Source organism: Hevea brasiliensis, chromosome 9, assembly GCF_030052815.1.
Source record: "Hevea brasiliensis isolate MT/VB/25A 57/8 chromosome 9, ASM3005281v1, whole genome shotgun sequence".
Lineage (NCBI taxonomy): Eukaryota > Viridiplantae > Streptophyta > Magnoliopsida > Malpighiales > Euphorbiaceae > Hevea > Hevea brasiliensis.
In genome coordinates this window covers 17,871,470-17,898,528 of record NC_079501.1, presented here as the reverse complement: position 1 = coordinate 17,898,528, position 27,059 = coordinate 17,871,470, and the positions used below count along the sequence as shown (strand labels likewise).

Sequence of the window (27,059 nt, the reverse complement as noted above, 5' to 3'; positions counted from 1 at the left end):
TTAACTTTGTTAAAATATTTTTTATTAATAACATAAAATATAAAATATTTATTTATATCTAAAAACTTAAAATTAATTATAAATTTTTCTATTAACAATAATAATTATTTTATTATTTTATCTATATTTTTAAAATTATTTAATTATCTTAAAAAATAATTATTTTTTTATTTCAATAATAAAATAAATGATATAATATAATAGATTAATAATTATATATTTATTTAAATAATATAATATATTAATTTAATAATTATATATTTAATTTAATAATAAAATAAATAATATAATGTAATAAATTTATAATTTTATATTTATTTAGAAATTAAATAAATTATATGATATATACCCTTATTAGTCATTTCACATATTAACAGCAACAGCTAATATAATTTTATCAAATACTTAACATAAAACAGCTATCATTAACAGTAACAGCTATCAGCTAATAGCTATTAGTTATATTTAACAGTTAAACCAAACAGACCCTAAGTCCTGTAAAAGTCTGGCCAGTTGAGAGAGAGAGAGAGAGAGAGAGAGAGAGAGAGAGAGAGAGAGAGAGAGCCACTGATATAGGCATGGGCTTTGAAGATAGTTTCATGTCTTTTGAGTCTTTCTGTTCACACCTGTGTGTGTCTTTGATGGGAGAAATTACGCCATACCATAAAATTACTCCTTTGACGGGTCTTTCACGACTGGAATGCTGTAAAGATCTGGCCAAAGTAAGGGATGGGCACTAGGAAATATTAAGGGGCTGTTCAGCGATGAAAAACAGTTTTCTTTTCGCGTTTTCAATTTTCTAAGAAAATTATTATTTTTATTTTTTATAAAAAAATATGAAAAATATATTTACTTATATAAATAATAGAAAAATATTTTATAGTTAAAAATTAAAAAAATTATTAATATCTTTCATTGTTAAAAAATAATTTAAATTATTGTGGAATATATTTAAAATTTTATTTTTATTTTTAATATATGTTTTTTATTTAGTTTTTAATAATAAAATTAATTTTTTATTATTGTAAATATTTTTTTTAAATAATTATTCAATTTTAATTATAAAAAGTATATTTTTGTTATGAAAAAATAATTATTTTCCTTTTAGAAAATAATTTGAAAATAAAATTTTTGCAATAAAGAAAAACAATTGAAAGTTGTTTTCCATATTTTAATTAAATTTTAGAAAATTAAAAAATTAAATTTTTCATTTTTCATTTAAAAAATTGACACTTGTGAATATGAAAACATTTTTCAAAAAACTATTCTACAAGTGAACAGGCCTTAGGTGACCAAATAGTCTCCTCTTTCAGATATGTGGACAATGAGAGGAAGAAAAATAATTTTAAAAAAAAAATAAAGAAGATTCACACTTTTCTTATTTAGAAAAAATTAAAAGAAGCAAAAATTTTCTTGTTATTTTTTCTCTAATTAAGACAGAAATTAAAAAAAAAATGTGAAGAAAAGTTGCTTTTAACATGAAAAATCACAAAATTATCTTTTTAATTTAATTTTTTTTAAGAATATATAAAATAAAATTATGAATTTATCACAACTTTCTTTCCTCTTTTTATTTTTAACTCATTTAAAATAAAAAAAATAACTTTATTTTATTTTTATTTCTTTTATTTTTCTTTTATCTCAATAAAAATACATAAAATAATAAAAAAATATTATTTATTTTCCTTCCTTTATTTTCTTTTCCCTTTAAAAAGTTTTTCAAACTCATTGACCTTAACATTTTGATGCATTGGAGAAAATGAAAAGAAAGAGGTAAAAAATTGTTTCTTTAAACTATCTTATTTGAATATTAAATAAGAAAGAGCAAGGGAGAGAAAAATAAAAGAAATGAGGTGAAACTTTATTTCTCAACTCTTTATAATTAACTTAAAATATTTTCTTTTAAATTTATGAAAATTTGAGAGAAACGTGTGTTATTTATAGAGGTATGCAGTTTCAATTTGATATGATTTCAGTTTCAAACTTCAATTTTTTTTATTATTTTAGAATTGAAATCGAATCATTAATATCAAACTAACAAGCTAACATAAAAATGAAGACTTATTTAAAAAAATTAATAAGTAAAATCAAATTTACAATCCTCACATAAAAAATAAAAGTTAGCACTAAACATTAATAATAAGCCGTATAATATTTGCATCACAAATATAAAATAATACCAAATCAGTAAGCATAGCATAAAGTCAAATTTTATTGCCACATTTTTTACTCTAAAAAACTACAATCACTTTCAAGTTCTAAGCATTCTTTCAATATGATAATACCTTCATTTTCATATAATTAATTTTATTACAAAAAAAAAAGTGAGTTTAAAGAAAAATATTATTAAAATACCAACAAAAATAATAATTCAAACATATAAATAACAATACTAATATAAAAATATATTTTACATATAATTCTTAATAAGTATATTATATTATTTTCACCTATTTATTGATTATATAATATTTAACTAGAAGATACATATATAATTAAGTATTAGAAAATATATTATATGACTAAAAGGTAATTTAACCATATAATTAATTATTATAAAGTGATTTAATACATTGATAATTAAAAGGAATAAAATTTAATATTAGATTATAGATATAATTCTACTCAACTTATATAATATTTCTAAAAAATCATAATATATATAATCAGATTTTCAATTTGGTTTGATTCTTAATAAAAAATAAGAATCGAATCAAAATAGTAAAATAAATTTTACTTGGTATAGTTTGATTTTTATAATAACGATTCTTTTTCGATGTCACACCCCTAATTATTTATATTAAAATACTTAAATGTCTTCTTAAAATATAATAGACATAAAAAATAAAGTGTAACATTAAGATTGAGCTTCACATACTAACATTTTTGGCTCCTGAAACTCGATTATCCAAACGGTAGAATGATGTAAAATCTTAGAATTCATGCTAATCTTAGAATCATGCATAAGCATCAAATCATAAAAATATTTTTGTCAAAAAGAAAAATTAATTCAGCCAATAAGATTTAATCAATGTTTCCGTTAATTAAAGAATTTGAGTCCTACTAATCATCATTTTTAGTGGACGATCAGTAAATTACACTATAATTTCTTAATAAGGCTAGTGGTATGCCTTAGCCTGTACTAATATATTCTCCCCTCACTTAATTTTTTTTAAATAAAATAAAAAATATATTTTTTATTATACCTTGACATTTTTTTTACTTTATTTTAAGGTAGAAAATATTAAGGGTGTATTCAATTTTCGAAGAAAATTTTTATTTTTATTTTTTATAAAAAAAATATGAAAAATATATTTACTTATATAAATAATAGAAAATTATTTTATAGTTAAAAAAAAATTATTAATATCTTTCATAGTTACAAAAATAATTTAAATTATTGTAGAATATATTTAAATTTTTATTTTTATTTTTAAAATTTTAATATATGTTGTTTATTTAGTTTTTAATAATATAATTAATTTTTTTTATTATTGTAAATAATTTTTTTAAATAATTATTCAATGTTAATTATAAAAAGTATCATTTTTGTTGTAAAGAAATCATTATTTTCCTTTTAGAAAATAATTTGAAAATAAAATTTTTGTAATAAAGAAAAGCAATTGAAAGTTGTTTTCAATATTTTAATTAAATTTTAAAAAATTAAAAAATTAATTTTTCGGTTTTTCATTTGTGAATATGAAACTGTTTTTTTGATATTCTTAAAAAACTTTTTTCAGAAAACTATTCTACAAATGAACAAGTCTTGGGTGACCAAATGGTCCTCCACTTATAGATATGTGGACAATAAGAGGAAGAAAAATAATTAAAAAAAAAAAAAGATAAAGAGGATTCACACTTTAGAAAAAAATTAAAAGAAGGAAAAATTTTCTTGTTATTTTCTCTATAATTAGGACAGAAATTTAAAAAAAAAAATGTGAAGTAAAGTTGCCTTTCAAATGAAAAATCACAAAATTATCCTTTTAATTTAAGTTTTTCTTTAAGAATATATAAGATAAAATTGTAAATTTATCACAACTTTCTTTCCTTTTTTTATTTTTAAATCATTTTAAATAAAAAATAACTTTATTTTTATTTATTTTATTTTCCTTTAATCTCAATAAAAATAAATAAAATAATAAAAAATATTATTTATTTTCCTCTCTTTATTTTCTTTTCCTTTAAAAAGTTTTTCAAACTCACTGACCTTAACATTTTGTTGCATTTGAAGGAAATGAAAAGAAAGAGGAAAAAAAATTACTTCTTTAAATTATCTTATTTGAATATTAAATAAAAAATAATAAGGGAGAGAAAAATAACAGAAATGAGGTGAAATTTTATTTCTCAATCTTTATAATCAACTCAAAATATTTTTCTTCAAAACTGTGAGAAAATGAAGAGAAATGAGTGTTATTTATAAGGGTGTGTAATTTTAATTTGATATAGTTTCAGTTTCAAACTTCAATTTTTTCTTTTTTTTTAGAATCAAAACTTAACCATTAATATTAAAATAAAAAACTAACAAATTAGTATAAAAATAAATATTTATTTAAAAAAATTAATAAATAAATTCAAACTTACAATCCTCACGTAAAAAAAATACAAGTTAGCACTAAACATTAATAATGAGTCATATAATATTTGCATCACATATACAAAATAATACCAAATCAGTGAGCATAGCATAAAGTCAAGTTTTATTGTTTTACTCTAAAAAACTTTAATCAACTTTCAAGTTCTAAGCATTCTTTCAATACGATGACACTTTTATTTTCATATAATTAATTTCATTATCTGAAAAAGAAAGTGAGTTGAAAGAAAAAATATTATTAAAATACCAATAAAAATAATAATACAAACATATAAATAACAATACTAATATAAAAAAATATATTTTAAATATAATCCGTAATATATATTTTACATATAATCCTCAATAGGTATATTATATTATTTTCACATATTTCTTGATTATATAATATTTAACTAGAAGATACATATATAATTAAGTATTAGAAAGTATATTATATGACTAAAAGGGAATTTAACCATAAAATTAATGATTATAAGGTGATTTAATATATTGATAAATAAAATTAACAAAATTTAATATTAGATTATATATATAATTTTACTGAACTTATATAATATATCTAAAAACTCATAAAAAAAATATATATGTATAAAATTAGATTTTCAATTTGGTTTGATTCTTGAAAAAGAAAAAAAAATCAGAATTGAATCAAAATAATAAAATAAATTTACTCGATATGGTTCGATTTCTATAATAACGATTTTTTTTTGATACCACACCTCTAATTATTTATATTAAAATACTTAAATGTCCTTTTATAATATAGTAGACGACATAAAAAAATAAAGTATAATATTATTTTAAGAGAGAAATTATATTATCTTGTATTTTAATAATCTATCAAACAACAAAATGTAATTTTTTTTTTCTCTTCAATTCTTTTATTTAATTTCTTCATTTCTCATGCAGCATTAAGTATCCAAGGGGCAAATGTCTGGGGTTTATGGAGATTCTTTCGTGCATTTGCTGGGTCTTTATGTTCACATCTGTGTTGTGTGACTTGACTTGAAATTAACAAGGTCTAATTTTAAGTTTCGTGATCAAATTGACTCACAAAGTGAAAAATTATCTGCTCCATTGAATTTAATTCAACTTTTGAAATTCAGTTTTCTTCATTTTACATTTTCAATCGCTTGTTCCCATTCATTCATCAATTCTGTCCCTTCGCTAAATCAACATCCACACTGAACTAAGTGTATTATTCTATTTTTATCAGTTATTTACTTTTTTTTAATATAATAAGTAATTGATTTAATAGTATAAAACTTAACATTATAAGATATTTGATATTAAAAATAATAATAATCAACACCATTCACATAATATTAAATGTTGGTATCAATTCAATACTGTTAAATAATTTTAATTATGGTACTTGCTGTTTATTCTTTTTGACAAAAAGTTTTTGTGTTTTAGAAGTAAAATAATTTGCTGTTAAAATCGTTTTTTTTTTAAATATTTATAGTGTTGATTTTAATTATAATCATCTGTTAGCTTATTTCAAATATTTGCTAATTTTATTAGAAAAAAAATTATTATTTAGCCTTTATATTTTAATAAAGTTAATTATTTAGTCTCTTATTTAAAAAATATATTATTTAGTCTATATATTTTATTTCTATTAAGCTATTTAGTATATTTATCAAATTTTTTATTAGTCAAAGGTTTAATGCTAGTAGAATTACTATTTAGTTTTTTAACGAAACTAATTAGTTAGTTCTTGTATTTTAAAAAATGTATTAGTTGGTATCTGTAATTTGGGTTTATTAATTATTTAATTTCTCATATTATTTTTTTTTACCCAAATTACGACCGTATCCCTCTTATTTTTTTCTTATCCTTCATTATTTTTCTCTTTCTATATTTCTTTTCATTTGTACCCATACCCTTCTACTTTTTATTCTCTTTCTATTTTTCATCTTTTGATGGAAATTGGTATATGCTATACATATAAAAGATTAATTAATTCTCCTAAATTTTCAAGTAATTAAGGTAATAATATAGGGAAATTATTTTTAAATAAAGAAAATACAAAAATGATGTGGAGAGAATTGAATGAAAATAATTTAAACAATACAAAAAAAATGTAATTGCAGATTTAGTCTTTCTACAATAAATTTTCAAGTAGAAATATATTTGTCAAAATATATGAACTAACTAATTAGTTTAACTAAATTAAAGGGACTAAATAGTAGTATTTTTCAAAATACAATGATCAACTAATTATTTTCACTAAAATAGAGAGATTAAATAATAGTTTAACACGGATTAACTAAAAGAAAATTTAACAAAAAAAATTAAATAATTCAATGAAAATAAAATATAAAGACTAAATAGTATATTTTTTTTAGAAATACATAAACTAAATAATTAATTTTATTAAAATATAAAACTAAACAATATTTTCCCTATAAGATATGCTCACATTTTTTTTTCTTTTACTCACACTACAAAAATAGACACATTGCTTTAGCATTTATTAAAAAAAAAAAAAAGACATTTAATTTTGTTAAAAATATAAGACTAAATAATATTTTCCCTATACGATATGGTCACATTTTTTTTTTTTTAATTTTACTCGCACTATAAAAAATAGACGCATTGCTTTAGCATTTATTTAAAAAAAAAGACATTTAAGTGTTACCAAATATATTAATTAAACTACTAGTCAAACGTTAAACTGGTGTTATATTTTCTTCGAGTTTCAAAAAATTATTAACATCACATATATGCTTAATTAGGGGATCATTGGACAAGTTCACATGGTGCATTAAATTCTATAAATAATGGTTATTTGCATCACTGGAGACCAATCCGCACATGCAATCCAAATTAAACCCAGTAAAAATTAAGCTTTCTCACACGTATCCAATGGTGCCCTGGCTATCCTTTTCCGTACATATTATTGTTCTTGTTCTTGCTTGCAACATCTTGGCTGCCTCTGGCAATAATGAGACAGACCTGCTTGCCTTGCTCAAATTCAAGGCCAACATTAATGGCGACCCGCTAGGAGTTGTCCATTCATGGAATTCTACCCTGAACTTCTGCCATTGGCATGGTGTTACGTGTGGCCGTAGACACCAGAGGGTGACTGTGCTAGACTTGCAGTCCCTCAAGCTCTCTGGCTCCATATCACCACATGTTGGCAATTTGAGCTTTCTAAGGGAATTAAACCTTCAAAACAATAGCTTCACTCAAGCGATCCCTCCCCAAATCGGTCGTTTACACCGTCTGCAGAATTTATTTATGCAGAACAACTCGTTTAGCGGCGAAATCCCACCAAACATATCTGGTTGTTCTAACCTTGTTACATTCCAAGTTCAAAATAACCAGCTGGAAGGATCAATTCCAATGGAGCTTGGCTTCTTGTCCAAGGTTCAAATTATTCATCTGCAAAGAAACAATCTGACAGGAACCATCCCTCCATCTGTGGGGAATTTGTCATCCCTTCAAGCAATGTATGCCAGTGAAAATAATTTCTTTGGGAGATTCCCTCATTCTCTAGGCCAATTAATGAATCTTACTATATGGGATCTATCCACAAATGGGTTTTCAGGTACCATCCCACCATCCATCTTCAATCTTTCTTCGATTGTGCTTTTTGATGTAGCTTATAATCAGTTTGAAGGTAGCCTTCCCTCTGAGATAGGCAATACTTTTCCAAATATTAAATTTCTTTCCATCTCCTTCAATAACTTCACGGGTTCAATTCCTATTTCAATATCCAATGCTTCAAACATAGTCAGACTTCAGCTAGCTAGTAATAAGCTTACTGGGAAAGTGCCTTCCAGCCTAGGGAAATACCCCCCAAAAATTGCTAGCTTTCGAACTTTCTTTCAACAATCTTAGTGGTACCATACCCCCACAACTTATGAGTCTCTCCTCTTTATCTATACTTGTTGATTTGTCTTATAACCGTTTGAATGGTGATCTTCCCATAGAAGTTGGAAAGTTGGGTAGCTTGGGGGTTTTGGATGTTTCTAATAATATGTTGTCGGGTAAGATTCCTGAAAGTCTTGGAAGTTGCAATAGTTTAGAAGTGTTGCACATGGATGGAAACTTTTTCCAAGGGCCCATTCCTTCATCCTTTGAATCATTGAGGGGTCTTCGAGTATTAGATCTTTCCCGTAACAATTTGTCTGGCAAAATTGCAGAGTTTCTGCAAGATTTTAAGTTATTGGCAAAGTTAAATCTATCATACAATGATTTTGAAGGTGAAGTGCCACTAAACGGAGTTTTCAAGAATGCAAGGGCAACATGGATCAAGGGAAATAATAAACTTTGTGGTGGGATTCCTGAATTTCAGCTGCCTATATGCACTTTTGATCATAAGCCGAAGAAGAGAATGAAGACAATAGTGATTTCCATAATCTCCCCACTTCTTGGAGTAACACTTGTATTTGCATGTTTCATTCTTTATCGATCAAGAAAGAAAAGAAGAGACAATAATAGATCAAGCTCTTATGAGAATACACTTTTGAAGGTGTCTTATCATAGTCTCCTAAAAGCAACAAATGAATTCTCTTCAGCAAATTTAATTGGTGCAGGTAGCTTTGGCTCTGTGTATAAAGGAATGCATGATGAAGAGGGAAGAGCTATTCCTATTGCTGTCAAGGTATTTAACCTTCAGCGTCGAGGTGCTTCTAGGAGTTTCATGGCTGAATGTGAAGCATTGAGGAACATCAGACATCGAAATCTTGTCAAGGTATTAACAGCATGCTCAAGCATTGACCATCATGGCAATGATTTCAAGGCTTTGGTTTATGAATTCATGACCAATGGAAGTTTGGAGGAATGGTTGCATCCTACTCCCACGCCAGATGAAGAAGCAAAAACTTTGAATCTTGTTCAGAGAATAAACATTGCAATTGATATTGCCTCTGCAATAGAGTATCTCCATCTTCACTGTGAAACACCAATAATTCATTGTGATCTCAAGCCAAGTAACATTCTCCTTGATGATGAAATGATTGGGCGTGTCAGTGATTTTGGGTTAGCAAAGTTCTTTTCTGAGGAAACCCTTCAAAACAAGTCAAGTTCTTTCGGTGTAAGAGGAACAATCGGTTATACTCCTCCAGGTAAATATACTTTCTTTATATTTTATTTATTTCTTATTCTCTTTTTTATTGTTAATTTTATAAAAATATGCAAGTAAAATGCATTGATAGCTTATCTTTATTAATATCTACAATTTCACTTCTTTTTTACTAATAATACAAAAAAGTTATATATTTAACAAATTTTTGTGCATTTCTATGCATAGAGTATGGCGCGGGATGCGAAATATCAACTTACGGTGATGTATATGGTTATGGCATAATCTTATTGGAAATGTTCACAGCGAAGAAACCTACTGATAGCATATTTATGGAAAGTTTGAACCTTCATAATTTTGTCAAAATAGCTTTGCCTGAAAGAGTCGTAGATATTGTAGATCCAATTCTTCTTGAAGGAAGATCCATGACCCTGGGCAACTCAATTTCAAACCATAATCATAATTTTAGTAGCATTCAGAATAACATAATTTTTGAGTGCTTGATTTCAATATTTGAAATTGGAATATCTTGTTCTGTTGAGTTACCAAGAGAACGAATGAATATCAATGATGTTGTTGCTCAACTTAGTTCAGCAAAAAAGAAACTTCTTAAAGCTCGAGTGCATTAAGAGAAAGGGAATACATTTGACGAAGCAGGTAATCATTTTGTCATCTATCTTCAAATCTAAGTATATATGAAGTCACACACATATATGTATATTGCTTGCCATTTTTTTCTCTATGTTAAAAATTTAAAATGTTATGATAATTTTTATAGTCTTAATATCAACTTAAAATCAAAGATTTAGAACTCTAATTAATTATTCTTAATTCTTTTATTCGAAGGTGCACAAGATGACTCAAGTGGAAAGCATGCAGTACTCCTAATTGACAGAAACTAGCACAAGCATTTATGTTAATAAATAGTGAAGATGATAGTGCGACGGCAAATTGTATTTCCTATTAAGCTTTTGATTGTGTTGTTGTTTCATCTTATGGATAATAGGCCTCTACTAAGCTTTGAAATAATTTTGTATTGGATATTGTTCTTAGTTAATGTCTTTAATTAAACTATCTTTTATAATTGATTTGTGATGCATCTATTTTATATGAATAAAGTGAATTTCTTATAATCATCATATTTAAAACTGGTTCAGTCTAAGAATTAATGAAGACAGATAATTAAAGATTTAAAATTTAGCTGAAGTTGAAACGTAATTGAATTGGCACAATGTTGATTATTGATACTGTTTAATAAGTATTAATTTTTACATCAAGTAATAACCAATAATCTTTTTATATATTGGCATTAGTATAATAATTTTTTAATATTAATATATTAATTTATATTACATACTATTTAATAATTTTAATTTATATTAAGCAATTAATTTTTTTATAAATTAATATTTCCTTAATAAATACGTACAATTTTTATAAATTAATTTTAATATATTATCATATACCAAAAATATATCATTTTTTTCAATTAATATTACTTAATTTTTAATGGATAATATTTTTAAAATTAACTATCCAAAATATCAATAATAAATTTGTGCCATCAATAACAGCACTTTAGAGCTATCTATTTTATAGTTTTTTATCATACAGAAAGTTATCACATGTTACTAACTAATGACTATCATGTGCATAAAATGACATCATTTGATAAAAAAAAAATTAATAAGAAAATCAAAACTCGATTAATTTGCATGACTCATGATCGGATTTGATGAATTTTATAAATTTTAATGAGTTTTCGTAATTTTCAGTTTTTAAATACTGACTAGACTAGCCATAGCCCAATTCCAAATTTTCTGATTAAATAATCTGGATTTCACAACTATACTTATAAGGTACATTGATATCATAATAATTTGACCACAACTAAGAAAAAATCCAAATAAAATATTCATATATATACATTATATTGTATTTATTGATTATAAGAATAAGATACATCAAAATATAAAAGATTAATATTTTTTTTAAAATAACTTGGAGAAATTAATTTGTGCATCAAATAACTATAATACTTTTCTTTCTCAATAATAATAATATGATGGGATGAGGTAAACTTAAAAGTGAGGTAGGTGGCTATAGTTTAGTTATAAAATTGAAGGAGAAGTGCATATAGAAGTTGATTCCAAGTATCAGGAACAGCAGGTAGACACCAATGGCTGCAATCCATATCGTTGGGGCCTCCATGGCCATAGACGGAGGGATGGCCATCTTTTCTTAGCTGTGAAAGGGCAGTGACGTTAAGCAAGTACACTGGCTTTTGTATACCTCGCAATACTTTCTCTACAACGAGCTCTGCTGCGTGGGGACCCGCCGGATAATTTGGCCCTGAGACTGGCTGCTTTTGCCCCTCGCAGTACCTTGCTTTGTCCTCCCCCCAGTCACTTCCACTGTTTTCAAAACAACATATATAATAATAATAATAATAATAATAATAATAATAATAATAATATATGCTCTTGTAAGAAAGCTTGTTAATGTTATTACTGTTGATCTCCTTTTATTTCATGAAAAGTAATTTATATATAAATGAACTTTTTTTTATAATATTAAATTATTAGCATGTATTAATATCACACATTCATAAAAATTTTTATATTTTAGTAAAATTATTAAATTTTTAAAAATTAATTTTAATTATTTTTTATAAAAATAACTTAATTTCTACTTTGATTAAAAAAATAACTTAATTTTATTGATAAAAATTGTAAAATTTAGAATTTTAATTTGGTTGATTGAATAAAAATTTAATAAAATATTAAAATTAGCCAAATTAAAATCAATAAATTAAATTGTAATTCCACAAAAAGATATAGCTTTCCTTAATTCCATCATCAGGTAATGAAAATTAATGTAAGGTTTTGGGTAAAATTAATATGATAATGAACTTACTTGTTATGATCGGGTGAAACTCCTTGGAAGAAGACCATGGTTTTTGCAGGATGTACATTGGTGTCAACCCATTTAGCCCAAGTATTCAAAGCCTTCTCATATGCTACCAATCGATCCATGTCTTGGTACACATTGTTCCCCTCTTGGATAAAATTCCATCTAATTAACAATTGAAAAAAAAAACTAAATTATATACGAATACTTGACATACAATAATTATAGAAATAATAAGAGCAAAATATATATGTACGGTTGTTTTCTTCCAGTGTGAAGCCACCAATGCCAAGTATTGAATATCAAAACATCAATTCCTTTCCATAACTTTCCACCTTCAATGGAATCCAGTTTCAGAACAGCACCTTTACTTGTATTCACTTTGTCTACTAGAAATGCATTGCGTGAAAACATCACTTTTGTTTTGTATTCCTGCAAAATAAGATTTTTAACATTTAGATATATTAATTATAGGATAAATTACATAAAAATATATATTTTGTGTGATGAAAATATAATTTAGGTTACTTACATGCATTACTCCAGATTCATTATACTTAAACTCTAAAAATATTATGTATATTGAATAAAAAATATAACTAAATGAAAAATGGAAATTCGAACATGCATTAGATTTTTTCTTTTATAATACTTTATTATTATATATTACTATAATTTAAAAAAAAATAGAAAATTGGGAATTTAAATCCATATATAACAGATAAATAATATATTTTTAATCACTGAATTAAATAAGACTAGATGATTATCGTATTGCTAGCATTTGAGCAATGAATATTTCAATGACAATGATTTTTATCATGTAAAAAATATTACGTAAGCATGCATGTAAAATTATAAAAATGTAGGATTGGAGAGGGAATGATATTCTCACAAGGAATGTGAAGGTGGAGAGGCCTCCGGTCCTCACGGAGGTATAGCTAGCATTAGGAGCAGCCACGTGAAGCATACACGTGAGCGATTGCTATTGGTTCAAATTTAGCGAATCTCCTACGAACATTATTCTTTTCCGTTTCACTTTTGATAAGAAATCTCTGTCGTTAAATCTACGTCAATGCCACCGCGCAGCAAATTCAGACACAAATATGAATTAGCTCAACTTAATAAATAAAATAAAATAAATATTTTTCTCCATATGAAAACTAATATTTAAGCATTTAAAATCAAGAGATTTTAAATTTAATTCTCACAATTTTAATAAAACTCATGATTTATCTATTTTGTTTCCATGTATCCAGGTATCTATCAATCTCTCTCTCCTCCCATGGTAGAGCTCAAATTTTTTCTCCCTTTTTATTTCAATTTTTTTTAATTTTAAATTTTATATAAAAAAGAAGAATCATCCTAATTTGAATATTGATTTAAAGCTCAATTATAACTCTGTATTTATTGAAAAAAATTAATTTAATATATTTTTAATTTTTTATTTAATTTAATTTAAAAAATTCAATTTAGCTCTAAAATCAAGAAAATTAAAAAATTGAGCACTTAATTTTTTTAGCTTAAATAAAAAAATTAAGAAATTTAGTTCTAAAATTAAGAAATTGCACTTCTTAATTTTTTATTTAAATCAAAAAATTAAGAAATTTAGTCTATAAATTTTAATTTTTGAGTTAAATTAAATTAAAATTAAAAATTTTAAATTAATTTAAATAAAAAAGTTAAAAAAAATTAAATTGAACTTTCCAATAAGTATAAGAGCTAAATTAACCATTTTACCTTTGAATATTTAATCTTTTGCATACATCATGTAACGTATTTTTTTTTTATAATTAATCAAATAGTTTATAGCACACTTTAACTTTTCATTTACTTTTTAAATTAAAATATTACATTAATCAGCTAGTTATTTATCAAATTAAAATAATATGAATTTACAGTTTTTTTTTATAAAAAAATTGAAAATGTCGATTTTTATAAAATTTTTCAAAAGCATTGATGTGTGAAGGAACAAATCAACAAATCATTTTGTCTTTGTAATTAAGTTGACAAGTTGCTCTTGCAATAAGTCCAAAGAGAATGGGAGAATACCAGCTGCATTTTGGACCCATCAAGATTCTGAGTTTGGTTAAATTTTGGACCTCTTCATGTGCCATCACTAACAAGTAATCATACCCCAAAAGAATCCAATATATCTCTCATTTCATTTATCATAACAAGAATAGGCTTCAAATCAGACACTCCAAGAACTTCTAAATTAAATAAATCTTATATATATGCTTTAATAATTGCAATTTTTTCTCTTAATATATATATATATATCCATACTTTAAATTACAAGATGCAATAAATGATTTTTTAAAGAAATTTAGATGTATTTCATCTAATATAAACTATAAATTAATCTCATCAAATTAAATTAATGTTTTATTTTTATATTTATTTTTTAATTATATTTTATATATTTTTTAATATTTGTACTTTTAGGAATTTTATTTTTTATTTTTAATATTATTTATTCTTTTATAGATTCAAATTTTTATGCTTTGTATAATAATTAATAATTTAATTTGTACATTTAATTTTAATTATTCTATTATTTAAATATAAATTAACATATTTAAAAAATATTTTATTTCTTCAATTAATTACTTCATATCTTCCTTTTATAACTTATTTTATTTATATCAAAATTATATTAACTAAAAAATATATATTCTAAATTTATAACAAAGAAAAGAAAATAATATCAAAAATATATAACTTTTGAAAGGCCTGCGCACTTGCTTGACTAACTGCCTTTTTTACCTATTTCTTTGTTATCATGTACTGTTCATATGCCTCATTATTATCACACTTAGGTAATTTCTTATACCATTTCCTCTTTCTCTTCATTGCCTTTTGTACTTTCTCATTCCACCACCATATCTCTTTTAAGGGTGGTCCCTGTCCACTAGACTCTCCAAGTACTTTTCTAGCTACTTCTCTAATCTTTGATGTCATTTGTATCCACATAACATTGGCCTCCATATCCAGCTTCCATGCTTCGGACTCGAGAAGCTCATCTTTAAACTTCACTTGCTTTACCCTTTAAACTCCCACCACTTTATTCGAGTTATACTATTTCTTCTAACCTTATTTGAATTGTTCATAAACTTGACATCTAAGACCACTAACCGATATTGACTTGTTAAAGCCTCTCCCGGAATGACCTTGCAATCCTTGCATAGAGCTCTATTTGTCTTCCTGATTAAGAAGAGGTCAATTTGGCTTCTATGTTACCCACTTTTGAAAGTCACTAAATGTGACTCTCTTTTTATAAAGTAGGTATTTGCTAGTATTAGGTCATATGCCATAGCAAAATCTAGAATGCTTTTTCCCTCTTCATTTCGGCTACCAAATCCAAAACCTTCATGAACATTCTCATAACCTTGCCTATCACTTCCTATATGTCCATTCAAATCTTTACCGATGAAAACATTCTCTTCATTCGGTATGCTTTGCATTAGATCATCCATATCTTCCCAAAACCTTTGTTTACTCTCACTGTCTAGTCTTATTTGTGGGGCATAAGCACTAACTACATTTATTGTTTCTCCTTTTAGCACTAGCTTCACTAGTATAATTCTATCTTCTACTCTTTTCACAACTATTACAGCATCTTTCAATGTCCTGTCTATGATTATGCATATTCCGTTCTTGTTTCTCTCCTTTCCAGTAAACCACAGTTTGTACCCTGAATTACCCACTTCCTTGCTTTTCTCTCCTACCCATTTGGTCTCGTGAATGCAAGCAATATTCACCCTTCTCCTTTCTAAGGTATCCACGAGCTCCATTAGTTTTCCTGTAAGTGATCCAACATTCCAAGTACCAACCCTGATTCTCCTCCTATCATGTTCTTTCCTAATTTATATCTTTCTATGATATCTTTTATTGTTCTTTATGCCTATCTTGTGTTATATTTCACTATTTGTTCTACTATCTGTCCTATGGATTAACTTCTTTACCCACACTCATCCATGATATGGAAACCCTTGCTCATTTAACACCACACCAGGGCGCCGTCATGACGCATCGCTTTGGGTGAACGCCCTACACCATTGCATATTTCTCACTACACCCGGGCTCTAATGTAGCGCGTCGTAAGTAGAGAATGCCCAACGTTTATATCATTTAAATCCATATCATAAGGGTGTGACGAAATTTTTATACTGGTTGTCACCTACCGCAACCCTCCTTCTTTATCTAGGCTTGGGATCGACTAAGTGTAAACTATTTAAGGCAGAGTTCGTGGGGATAAATCTTTCTATCCTTTGGAAATGCAACTTCCCTTCAGAGATTCTATGCCTACGAAAATACTTTGTTTGGTAACATTCTTGCTACTCTATGCCAGCTGATGAATCTTTTTATATTAGCCTTGTCTGACAATCATCTTTCTGGTAATTTCCCAACTTGCATTTTCAAAAGATATAATGAAAGAATTTTAAATAATTATTATTTTTATATGAGATAACATTTTAATATTTTAAATTTAAAAATATTTGAATAAAAAATTAATATTTAATATGATAAGTTATATATATATATATATATAATAGGTTATTTCACATGACAATTTTTTTAAACACTTTTTTAAGCACGACACATTTTTAAGGCTCAGATTTTATATATATATATACATACTATTCAGTTTAGTTTCATTTTATTATTTAAAAAAAAAAATCAAATAGAATTGAAGAGATAGAATTTCAAAAACTGAATCAATTTATTAAAAAAAATTAATTAATTAAGGGTCATTGATGAAGACTGAACTAAAATTGCATTGTGCCAACATATGACTGGTCATTATGCCATCTAAAACAAATTAATTAAAGGTTTTTTTTAATTAAAATTTATAATTAAAATTTATAATTTATTATAATTAAATATAAAATTAATAATATATTAAGAGCCTGATTATAATAATAATTTAAATCTTGTTTGGACGATTTAATTTAAATTTCTTTTAGTACAATAGGTCAAAAATTTAAAAATTTCAATTCTTAAAATCAATTTAAGTAAAATGTGTTCATCATCTGACTTATTTTATTGTAAGTTAATAAAATTCGCGTGACACATAATTAAATTAAAAAAAAATTAATTATAATTTAAATTAAAAAAATTAATTATAATTAAAAAAATACTAATCCCTAACCCTTAATCTAACGGGGTATAGTTATAATCTCTAGATTAGGGATTAGGGATTTTTCTTTTGCGTTTTACCAATTTTTTTTTTTTTAAAAGGTGTGGCCATAATTAAAAGTTTGGAGCTTGGAAATTCTTTAGCGTGTTTGCTGGGTTTTACAGCTCATGTCTTCTAAGTCCAAGGTCGAAGTCTTCCACACGGAGAGAGAGAGAGTGAGAGAGAGAGAGACAGAGAGAGCCACTGATAAAGGTGTGGGCCTTGGAGATAGTTTCATGTCTTTTGAGTCTTTTCCGCCTGAGTGAGGAATGGCCAAGAGTGATTGTGATAGGCACTAATTAAGGTAGAAAATATTAAGGGTGTATTCAATTTTCTAAGAAAATTTTTATTTTTATTTTTTATAAAAAAAATATGAAAAATATATTTACTTATATAAATAATAGAAAATTATTTTATAGTTAAAAATTAAAAAAAAATTATTAATATCTTTCATAGTTAAAAAAAAATTTAAATTATTGTAGAATATATTTAAATTTTTATTTTTATTTTTATTTTACAAATTTTAATATATGTTGTTTATTTAGTTTTTAATAATATAATTAATTTTTTTATTATTGTAAATAATTTTTTTAAATAATTATTAAATGTTAATTATAAAAAGTATCATTTTTGTTGTAAAAAAATCATTATTTTCCTTTCAGAAAATAATTTGAAAATAAAATTTTTGTAATAAAGAAAAGCAATTGAAAGTTGTTTTCAATATTTTAATTAAATTTTAAAAAATTAAAAAATTAATTTTTCAGTTTTTCATTTGTGAATATGAAACTGTTTTTTGATATTCTTAAAAAACTTTTTTCAGAAAACTATTCTACAAATGAACAAGTCTTGGGTGACCAAATGGTCCTCCACTTATAGATATGTGGACAATAAGAGGAAGAAAAATAATTAAAAAAAAAAAAGATAAAGAGGATTCACACTTTAGAAAAAAATTAAAAGAAGGAAAAATTTTCTTGTTATTTTCTCTATAATTAGGACAGAAATTTAAAAAAAAAATGTGAAGTAAAGTTGCCTTTCAAATGAAAAATCACAAAATTATCCTTTTCATTTAAGTTTTTCTTTAAGAATATATAAGATAAAATTGTAAATTTATCACAACTTTCTTTCCTTTTTTATTTTTAACTCATTTTAAATAAAAAATAACTTTATTTTTATTTCTTTTATTTTCCTTTAATCTCAATAAAAATAAATAAAATAATAAAAAATATTATTTATTTTTCTCTCTTTATTTTCTTTTCCTTTAAAAAGTTTTTCAAACTCACTGACCTTTAACATTTTGTTGCATTTGAAGGAAATGAAAAGAAAGAGGAAAAAAATTACTTCTTTAAATTATCTTATTTGAATATTAAATAAAAATAATAAGGGAGAGAAAAATAACAGAAATGAGGTGAAATTTTATTTCTCAATCTTTATAATCAACTCAAAATATTTTTCTTCAAAACTGTGAGAAAATGAAGAGAAATGAGTGTTATTTATAAGGGTGTGTAATTTTGATTTAATATGGTTTCAGTTCCAAACTTCAATTTTTTCATTTTTTTTAGAATCAAAACTTAACCATTAATATTAAAATAAAAAACTAACAAATTAGTATAAAAATAAATATTTATTTAAAAAATTTAATAAATAAAATCAAACTTACAATCCTCACATAAAAAAATACAAGTTAGCACTAAACATTAATAATGAGTCATATAATATTTGCATCACAAATACAAAATAATACCGAATCAGTGAGCATAGCATAAAGTCAAGTTTTATTGTTGCATTTTTTACTCTAAAAAACTTTAATCAACTTTCAAGTTCTAAGCATTCTTTCAATACGATGACACCTTTATTTTTTTATAATTAATTTCATTACCTGAAAAAATACTAATATAAAAAAAATATATTTTAAATATAATCCTTAATATATATTTTACATATAATCCTCAATAGGTATATTATATTATTTTCACATATTTCTTGATTATATAATATTTAACTAGAAGATACGTATATAATTAAGTATTAGAAAAATATTATATGACTAAAAGGGAATTTAACCATAAAATTAAAGATTATAAGGTGATTTAATATATTGATAAATAAAAGTAACAAAATTTAATATTAGATTATATATATAATTTTACTGAACTTATATAATATATCTAAAAACTCATAAAAAAATATATATATATGTATAAAATTAGATTTTCAATTTGATTTGATTCTTGAAAAAGAAAAAAAAAAATCAGAATTGAATCAAAATAATAAAATAAATTTACTCGATATGGTTCAATTTCTATAATAACGATTCTTTTTTTATACCACACCCCTAGTTATTTATATTAAAATACTTAAATGTCCTTTTATAATATAGTAGACGACATAAAAAAATAAAGTATAATATTATTTTAAGAGAGAAATTATATTATCTTATATTTTAATAATCTATCAAAACAACAAAATGTAAATTTTTTTTTTCTCTTCAATTCTTTTATTTATTTTCTCCATTTCTCATGCAGCATTAAGTATCCAAGGGGCAAATGTCTGGGGTTTATGGAGATTCTTTCGTGCATTTGCTGGGTCTTTATGTTCACATCTGTGTTGTGTGACTTGACTTGAAATTAACAAGGTCTAATTTTAAGTTTCGTGATCAAATTGACTCACATTTTTTTTTTAATTTTACTCGCACTACAAAAAATAGACGCATTGCTTTAGCATTTATTTAAAAAAAATGACATTTAACTGTTACCAAATATATTAATCAAACTACTAAACAAACGTTAAACTAGTATTATATTTTCTTCGAGTTTCAAAAAATTATTATCGTCACATGTATGCTTAATTTGAGATCATTGGACATGTTCACATGGTGCATTAAATTCTATAAATAATGGTTATTTGCATCACTGGAGACCAATCCGCACATACAACCCAAATTAAACCCAGTAAAAATTATGCTTTCTCACACGTATCCAATGGTGCCCTCGCTATCCTTTTCCGTACATATTATTGTTCTTGTTCTTGCTTGCAACATCTTGGCTGCCTCTGGCAATAATGAGACAGACCTGCTTGCCTTGCTCAAATTCAAGGCCAACATTAATGGCGACCCGCTAGGAGTTGTCCATTCATGGAATTCTACCCTGAACTTCTGCCATTGGCATGGTGTTACGTGTGGCCGTAGACACCAGAGGGTGACTGTGCTAGACTTGCAGTCCCTCAAGCTCTCTGGCTCCATATCACCACATGTTGGCAATTTGAGCTTTCTGCGGGAATTAAACCTCCACAACAATAGCTTCACCCAAGCTATCCCTCCCCAAATCGGTCGTTTACACCGTCTGCAGAATTTATTTCTGCAGAACAACTCGTTTAGCGGCGAAATCCCACCTAACATATCTGGTTGTTCTAACCTTGTTACATTCCAAGTTCAATATAACCGGCTGGAAGGATCAATTCCAATGGAGCTTGGCTTCTTGTCCAAGATTCAAATCATTGATCTGCGACAAAACAATCTGACAGGAACCATCCCTCCCTCTATGGGGAACTTGTCATCCCTTCAAGCAATCTTTGCCAGTGATAACAATTTGTTTGGGAGTCTTCCTCATTCTCTAGGCCAATTAATGAATCTTACTGAATTGGATCTATTTGAAAATGGGTTCTCAGGTACCATCCCACCATCCATCTTCAATCTTTCTTCGATTGTGCTTTTTGATGTAGGTTATAATCATTTTGAAGGTAGCCTTCCCTCTGAGATAGGCAATACTTTTCCAAATATTCAAATTCTTTCCTTCTCCACCAATAACTTCACGGGTTCAATTCCAATTTCAATATCCAATGCTTCAAACATAGTCACGCTTCAGCTAGCTAGAAATAAGCTTACTGGGAAAGTGCCTTCGGCGGGAAACCTACACAAGCTCAAAGGGTTTTCTGTTACAAAAAACTACCTGGGTAGTGGCGAAGATGATGACCTGAGTTTTCTCCCCTCCTTGACAAATGCCACAGCTTTAGTAAGATTAGGAATAGAGGAGAACAATTTTGGAGGGAGGTTACCTCAACAAATCTGCAACTTCTCAAGAAACCTCTCAGAAATATTTTTCCATGACAATCAAATATATGGAAAAATCCCCAGTGGAATTGAGAACCTCATCAGCTTGAAAATTTTCCAATTAAATGGTAACAAACTTTCAGGCAATATTCCTTCTAATATCGGAAAGCTTCGAAACCTCAGGATATTGTATCTTTTTACCAACAATTTCTCAGGCTACATTCCATCATCTTTAGGAAACCTGACCGAGTTGCTTCAATTCAGCTTGAGAGAAAATAATCTTCATGGCAATATCCCTTCCAGCCTAGGGAAATGCCAAAAACTGCTAGCTTTCGAACTTTCTTTCAACAATCTTAGTGGTACCATACCCCCACAACTTATGAGTCTCTCCTCTTTATCTATACTTGCTGATTTGTCTTATAACCATTTGAATGGTGATCTTCCCATAGAAGTTGGAAAGTTGGGTAGCTTGGGGGTTTTGGATGTTTCTAATAATATGTTGTCGGGTAAGATTCCTGAAAGTCTTGGAAGTTGCAATAGTTTAGAAGTGTTGCACATGGATGGAAACTTTTTCCAAGGGCCCATTCCTTCATCCTTTGAATCATTGAGGGGTCTTAGAGTATTAGATCTTTCCCGTAACAATTTGTCTGGCAAAATTGCAGAGTTTCTGCAAGATTTTAAGTTATTGGCAAAGTTAAATCTATCATACAATGATTTTGAAGGTGAAGTGCCACTAAACGGAGTTTTCAAGAATGCAAGTGCAACATGGATCAAGGGAAATAATAAACTTTGTGGTGGGATTCCTGAATTTCAGCTGCCTATATGCACTTTTGATCATAAGCCGAAGAAGAGAATGAAGACAATAGTGATTTCCATAATCTCTCCACTTCTTGGAGTAACACTTGTATTTGCATGTTTCATTCTTTATCGATCAAGAAAGAAAAGAAGAGACAATAATAGATCAAGCTCTTATGAGAATACACTTTTGAAGGTGTCTTATCATAGTCTCCTAAGAGCAACAAATGAATTCTCTTCAGCAAATTTAATTGGTGCAGGTAGCTTTGGCTCTGTGTATAAAGGAATGCTTGATGAAGAGGGAAGAGCTATTCCTATTGCTGTCAAGGTATTTAACCTTCAGCGTCGAGGTGCTTCTAGGAGTTTCATGGCTGAATGTGAAGCATTGAGGAACATCAGACATCGAAATCTTGTCAAGGTATTAACAGCATGCTCAAGCATTGACCATCATGGCAATGATTTCAAGGCTTTGGTTTATGAATTCATGACCAATGGAAGTTTGGAGGAATGGTTGCATCCTACTCCCACGCCAGATGAAGCAGCAAAAACTTTGAATCTTGTTCAGAGAATAAACATTGCAATTGATATTGCCTCTGCAATAGAGTATCTCCATCTTCACTGTGAAACACCAATAATTCATTGTGATCTCAAGCCAAGTAACATTCTCCTTGATGATGAAATGATTGGGCGTGTCAGTGATTTTGGGTTAGCAAAGTTCTTTTCTGAGGAAACCCTTCAAAACAAGTCAAGTTCTTTCGGTGTAAGAGGAACAATCGGTTATACTCCTCCAGGTAAATATACTTTCTTTATATTTTATTTATTTCTTATTCTCTTTTTTATTCTTAATTTTATAAAAATATGCAAGTAAAATGCATTGATAGCTTATCTTTATTAATATCTACAATTTCACTTCTTTTTTACTAATAATACAAAAAAGTTATATATTTAACAAATTTTTGTACATTTCTATGCATAGAGTATGGCGCGGGATGCAAAATATCAACTTACGGTGATGTATATGGTTATGGCATAATCTTATTGGAAATGTTCACAGCGAAGAGACCTACTGATAGCATATTTATGGAAGGTTTGAACCTTCATAATTTTGTCAAAATAGCTTTACCTGAAAGAGTCGCAGATATTGTAGATCCAATTCTTCTTGAAGGAAGATCTATGACCCTGGGCAACTCAATTTCAAACCATAATCACAATTTTAGTAGCGTTCAGAATAACATAATTATTGAGTGCTTGATTTCAATATTTGAAATTGGAATATCTTGTTCTGTTGAGTTACCAAGAGAACGAATGAATATCAATGATGTTGTTGCTCAACTTAATTCAACAAAAAAGAAACTTCTTAAAGCTCGAGTGCATTAAGAGAAAGGGAATACATTTGACGAAGCAGGTATTCATTTTGTCATCTATCTTCAAATCTAAGTATATATGAAGTCACACACATATATGTATATTGCTTGTCATTTTTTTCTCTATGTTAAAAATTTAAAATGTTATGATAATTGTTATAAAGTCTTAATATCAACTTAAAATCAAAGATTTAGAACTCTAATTAATTATTCTTAATTCTTTTATTCGAAGGTGCACAAGATGACTCAAGTGGAAAGCATGTAGTACTCCTAATTGACAGAAACTAGCACAAGCATTTATGTTAATAAATAGTGAAGATGATAGTGCGACGGCAAATTGTATTTCCTATTAAGCTTTTGATTGTGTTGTTGTTTCATCTTATGGATAATGGGCCTCTACTAAGCTTTGAAATAATTTTGTATTGGATACTGTTCTTAGTTAATGTCTTTAACTAAACTATCTTTTATAATTGATTTGTGATGCATCTATTTTATATGAATAAAGTGAATTTCTTATAATCATCATATTTAAAATTGGTTCAGTCTAAGAATTAATGAAGATAGATAATTAAAGATTTAAAGTTTAGTTGGAGTTGAAACGTAATTGAATTGGCACAATGTTGATCATTAATACTATTCAATAAGTATAAATTTTTACATCAAGTAATAACTAATAGTCTTTTTATATATTGGCATTAGTACAATAATTTTTTAATATTAATATATTAATTTATATTACATACTATTTAATAATTTTAATTTATATTAAGCAATTAAGTTTTTTATAAATTAATATTTCCTTAATAAATACGTGCAATTTTTATAAATTAATTTTAATATATTATCATATACCAGAAATATATCATTTTTTTCAATTAATATTACTTAATTTTTAATGGATAATATTTTTAAAATTAACTATCCAAAAATATCAAAAAAATTAATAAGAAAATCAAAACTCGATTAATTTGCATGACTCATGATCGGATTTGACGAATTTTATAAATTTTAATGAGTTTTCGTAATTTTCAGTTTTTAAATACTGACTAGACTAGCCATAGCTCAATTCCCAATTTTCTGATTAAATAATCTGGATTTCACAAATATGCTTATAAGGTACATCGATATCATAATAATTTGACCACAACTAAGAAAAAAGTCCAAACAAAATATTCATATATATTCATTATATTGTATTTATTGATTATCAGAATAAGATACATCAAAATATAAAAGATTAATATTTTTTTTAAATAACTTGGAGAAATTAATTTGTGCATCAAATAACTATAATACGTTTCTTTCTCTATAATAATAATATGATGGGATGGGGTCAACTTAAAAGTGAGGTAGGTGGCTATAGTTTAGTTATAAAATTGAAGGAGAAGTGCATATAGAAGTTGATTCCAAGTATCAGGAACACCAGGTAGACACCAAGGGCTGCAATCCATATCGTTGTGGCCTCCATGGCCATAGACGGAGGGATGGCCATCTTTTCTTAGCTGTGAAAGGGCAGTGACGTTAAGCAAGTACACTGGCTTTTGTATACCTCGCAATAATTTCTCTACAACGAGCTCTGCTGGGTGGGGACCCGCCGGATAATTTGGCCCTGAGACTGGCTGCTTTTGCCCCTCGCAGTACCTTGCTTTGTCCTCCCCCCAGTCACTTCCACTGTTTTCAAAACAACATATATATATAATAATAATAATAATAATAATAATAATATATGCTCTTGTAAGAAAGCCTGTTAATGTTATTACTCTTGATCTCCGTTTATTTCATGAAAAGTAATTTATATATAAATGAAAATATATTTTATAATATTAAATTATTAGCATGTATTAATATCACACATTCATAAAAATTTTTATATTTTAATAAAATTATTTAAAAATAATTTTAATTATTTTTTATAAAAATAACTTAATTTTTACTTTGATTAAAAAAATAACTTAATTTTATTGATAAAATTTGTAAAATTTAGAATTTTAATTTGGTTGATTGAATAAAAATTTAATAAAGTATTAAAATTAGCCAAATTAAAATCAATACATTAAATTGTAATTCCACAAAAAGATTTAGCTTTCCTTAATTCCATCATCAAGTAATGAAAATTAATGTAAGGTTTTGGGTAAAATTAATATGATAATGAACTTGTTATGATCTGGTGAAACTCCTTGGAAGAAGACCATGGTTTTTGCAGGATTTACATTGGTGTCAACCCATTTAGCCCAAGTATTCAAAGCCTTCTCATATGCTACCAATCGATCCATGTCTTGGTACACATTGTTCCCCTCTTGGATAAAATTCCATCTAATTAACAATTGAAAAAAAAAACTAAATTATATACGAATACTTGACATACAATAATTATAGAAATAATAAGAGCAAAATATATATGTACGGTTGTTTTCTTCCAGTGTGAAGCCACCAATGCCAAGTATTGAATATCAAAACATCAATTCCTTTCCATAACTTTCCACCTTCAATGGAATCCAGTTTCAGAACAGCGCCTTTACTTTTATTCACTGTGTCTACTAGAAATGCATTGCGTGAAAACATCACTTTTGTTTTGTATTCCTGCAAAATAAGATTTTTAACATTTAGATATATTAATTATAGGATAAATTACATAAAAATATATATTTTGTGTGGAGAAAATATAATTTAGGTTACTTCCGTGCATTAATCCAGATTTATTATACTTAAACTCTAAACATCACATATATTACTGAAAAGTGACAAAATTCAAATATTATGTACATTGAATAAAAAATATAACTAAATGAAAAATGGAAATTCGAACATGCATTAGATTTTTTCTTTTATAATACTTTATTATTATATATTACTATAATTTTTTTTAGGAGAAAATTAGAAAAATGAGAATTTAAACCCAAATATAATAGCTAAATAATATATCTTTAATCGCTGAATTAAATAAGACTAGATAATTATCGTATTGTTCGCATTTGAGCAATGAATATTTCAATGACAATGATTTTCATCATGTAAAAAATATTACATAAGCATGCATGTAAAATTATAAAAATGTAGGATTGGAGAGGGAATGATATTCTCACCGAGAATGTGAAGGTGGAGAGGCCTCTGGTCCTCACGGAGGTATAGCTAAC

The 27,059-nt window shown here is 26.4% G+C and overlaps 3 protein-coding genes and 1 long non-coding RNA gene across 4 annotated transcripts; 2 read left to right on the top strand and 2 right to left on the bottom strand.

Moving 5' to 3' along the window:
* Positions 1-7,307: 7,307 nt before the first annotated feature.
* On the top strand, positions 7,308-10,717 carry LOC110671417 (probable LRR receptor-like serine/threonine-protein kinase At3g47570). Its single transcript, XM_058152143.1, has 4 exons — positions 7,308-8,384; positions 8,536-9,672; positions 9,858-10,286; positions 10,476-10,717. The coding sequence occupies exons 1-3, from the start codon at positions 7,415-7,417 to the stop codon at positions 10,256-10,258; spliced, it is 2,508 nt and encodes an 835-aa protein (XP_058008126.1). The 5' UTR covers positions 7,308-7,414; the 3' UTR covers positions 10,259-10,286; positions 10,476-10,717.
* Positions 10,718-11,736: 1,019 nt separating this feature from the next.
* On the bottom strand, positions 11,737-13,077 carry LOC131182819 (protein trichome birefringence-like 43). Its single transcript, XM_058152142.1, has 4 exons — positions 13,072-13,077; positions 12,796-12,971; positions 12,546-12,704; positions 11,737-12,043 (listed from the first exon to the last, which is right to left on the bottom strand). Exons 1-4 carry the CDS (start codon positions 13,075-13,077, stop codon positions 11,737-11,739), a joined length of 648 nt encoding a protein of 215 aa, XP_058008125.1.
* A 7,584-nt stretch (positions 13,078-20,661) lies between these two features.
* Positions 20,662-24,368, top strand: LOC131183145 (probable LRR receptor-like serine/threonine-protein kinase At3g47570). The gene is made up of 3 exons (XM_058153241.1): positions 20,662-23,352; positions 23,538-23,966; positions 24,158-24,368. The coding sequence occupies exons 1-2, from the start codon at positions 20,679-20,681 to the stop codon at positions 23,936-23,938; spliced, it is 3,075 nt and encodes a 1,024-aa protein (XP_058009224.1). The 5' UTR covers positions 20,662-20,678; the 3' UTR covers positions 23,939-23,966; positions 24,158-24,368.
* A 1,762-nt stretch (positions 24,369-26,130) lies between these two features.
* Positions 26,131-26,498, bottom strand: LOC131183148 (uncharacterized). Its single transcript, XR_009151289.1, has 2 exons — positions 26,330-26,498; positions 26,131-26,238 (listed from the first exon to the last, which is right to left on the bottom strand). It is a non-coding gene; the product is annotated as an uncharacterized LOC131183148 (long non-coding RNA).
* Positions 26,499-27,059: the final 561 nt, after the last annotated feature.

Excerpts from the sequence above, each read along its gene's own strand:
- LOC110671417 (XM_058152143.1), top strand. The coding sequence starts at position 7,415 with ATGCAATCCAAATTAAACCCAGTAAAAATTAAGCTTTCTCACACGTAT. Across the intron at positions 8,385-8,535 it reads TACTGGGAAAGTGCCTTCCA|AAGTTGGAAAGTTGGGTAGC; the intron begins GCCTAGGGAAAT and ends ATCTTCCCATAG. Across the intron at positions 9,673-9,857 it reads AATCGGTTATACTCCTCCAG|AGTATGGCGCGGGATGCGAA; the intron begins GTAAATATACTT and ends TTCTATGCATAG.
- LOC131182819 (XM_058152142.1), bottom strand. Across the intron at positions 12,705-12,795 it reads CACACTGGAAGAAAACAACC|ATGGAATTTTATCCAAGAGG; the intron begins GTACATATATAT and ends ATTGTTAATTAG. Across the intron at positions 12,044-12,545 it reads GTTTCACCCGATCATAACAA|TGGAAGTGACTGGGGGGAGG; the intron begins GTAAGTTCATTA and ends TTTTGAAAACAG.
- LOC131183145 (XM_058153241.1), top strand. The coding sequence starts at position 20,679 with ATGCTTTCTCACACGTATCCAATGGTGCCCTCGCTATCCTTTTCCGTA. Across the intron at positions 23,353-23,537 it reads AATCGGTTATACTCCTCCAG|AGTATGGCGCGGGATGCAAA; the intron begins GTAAATATACTT and ends TTCTATGCATAG.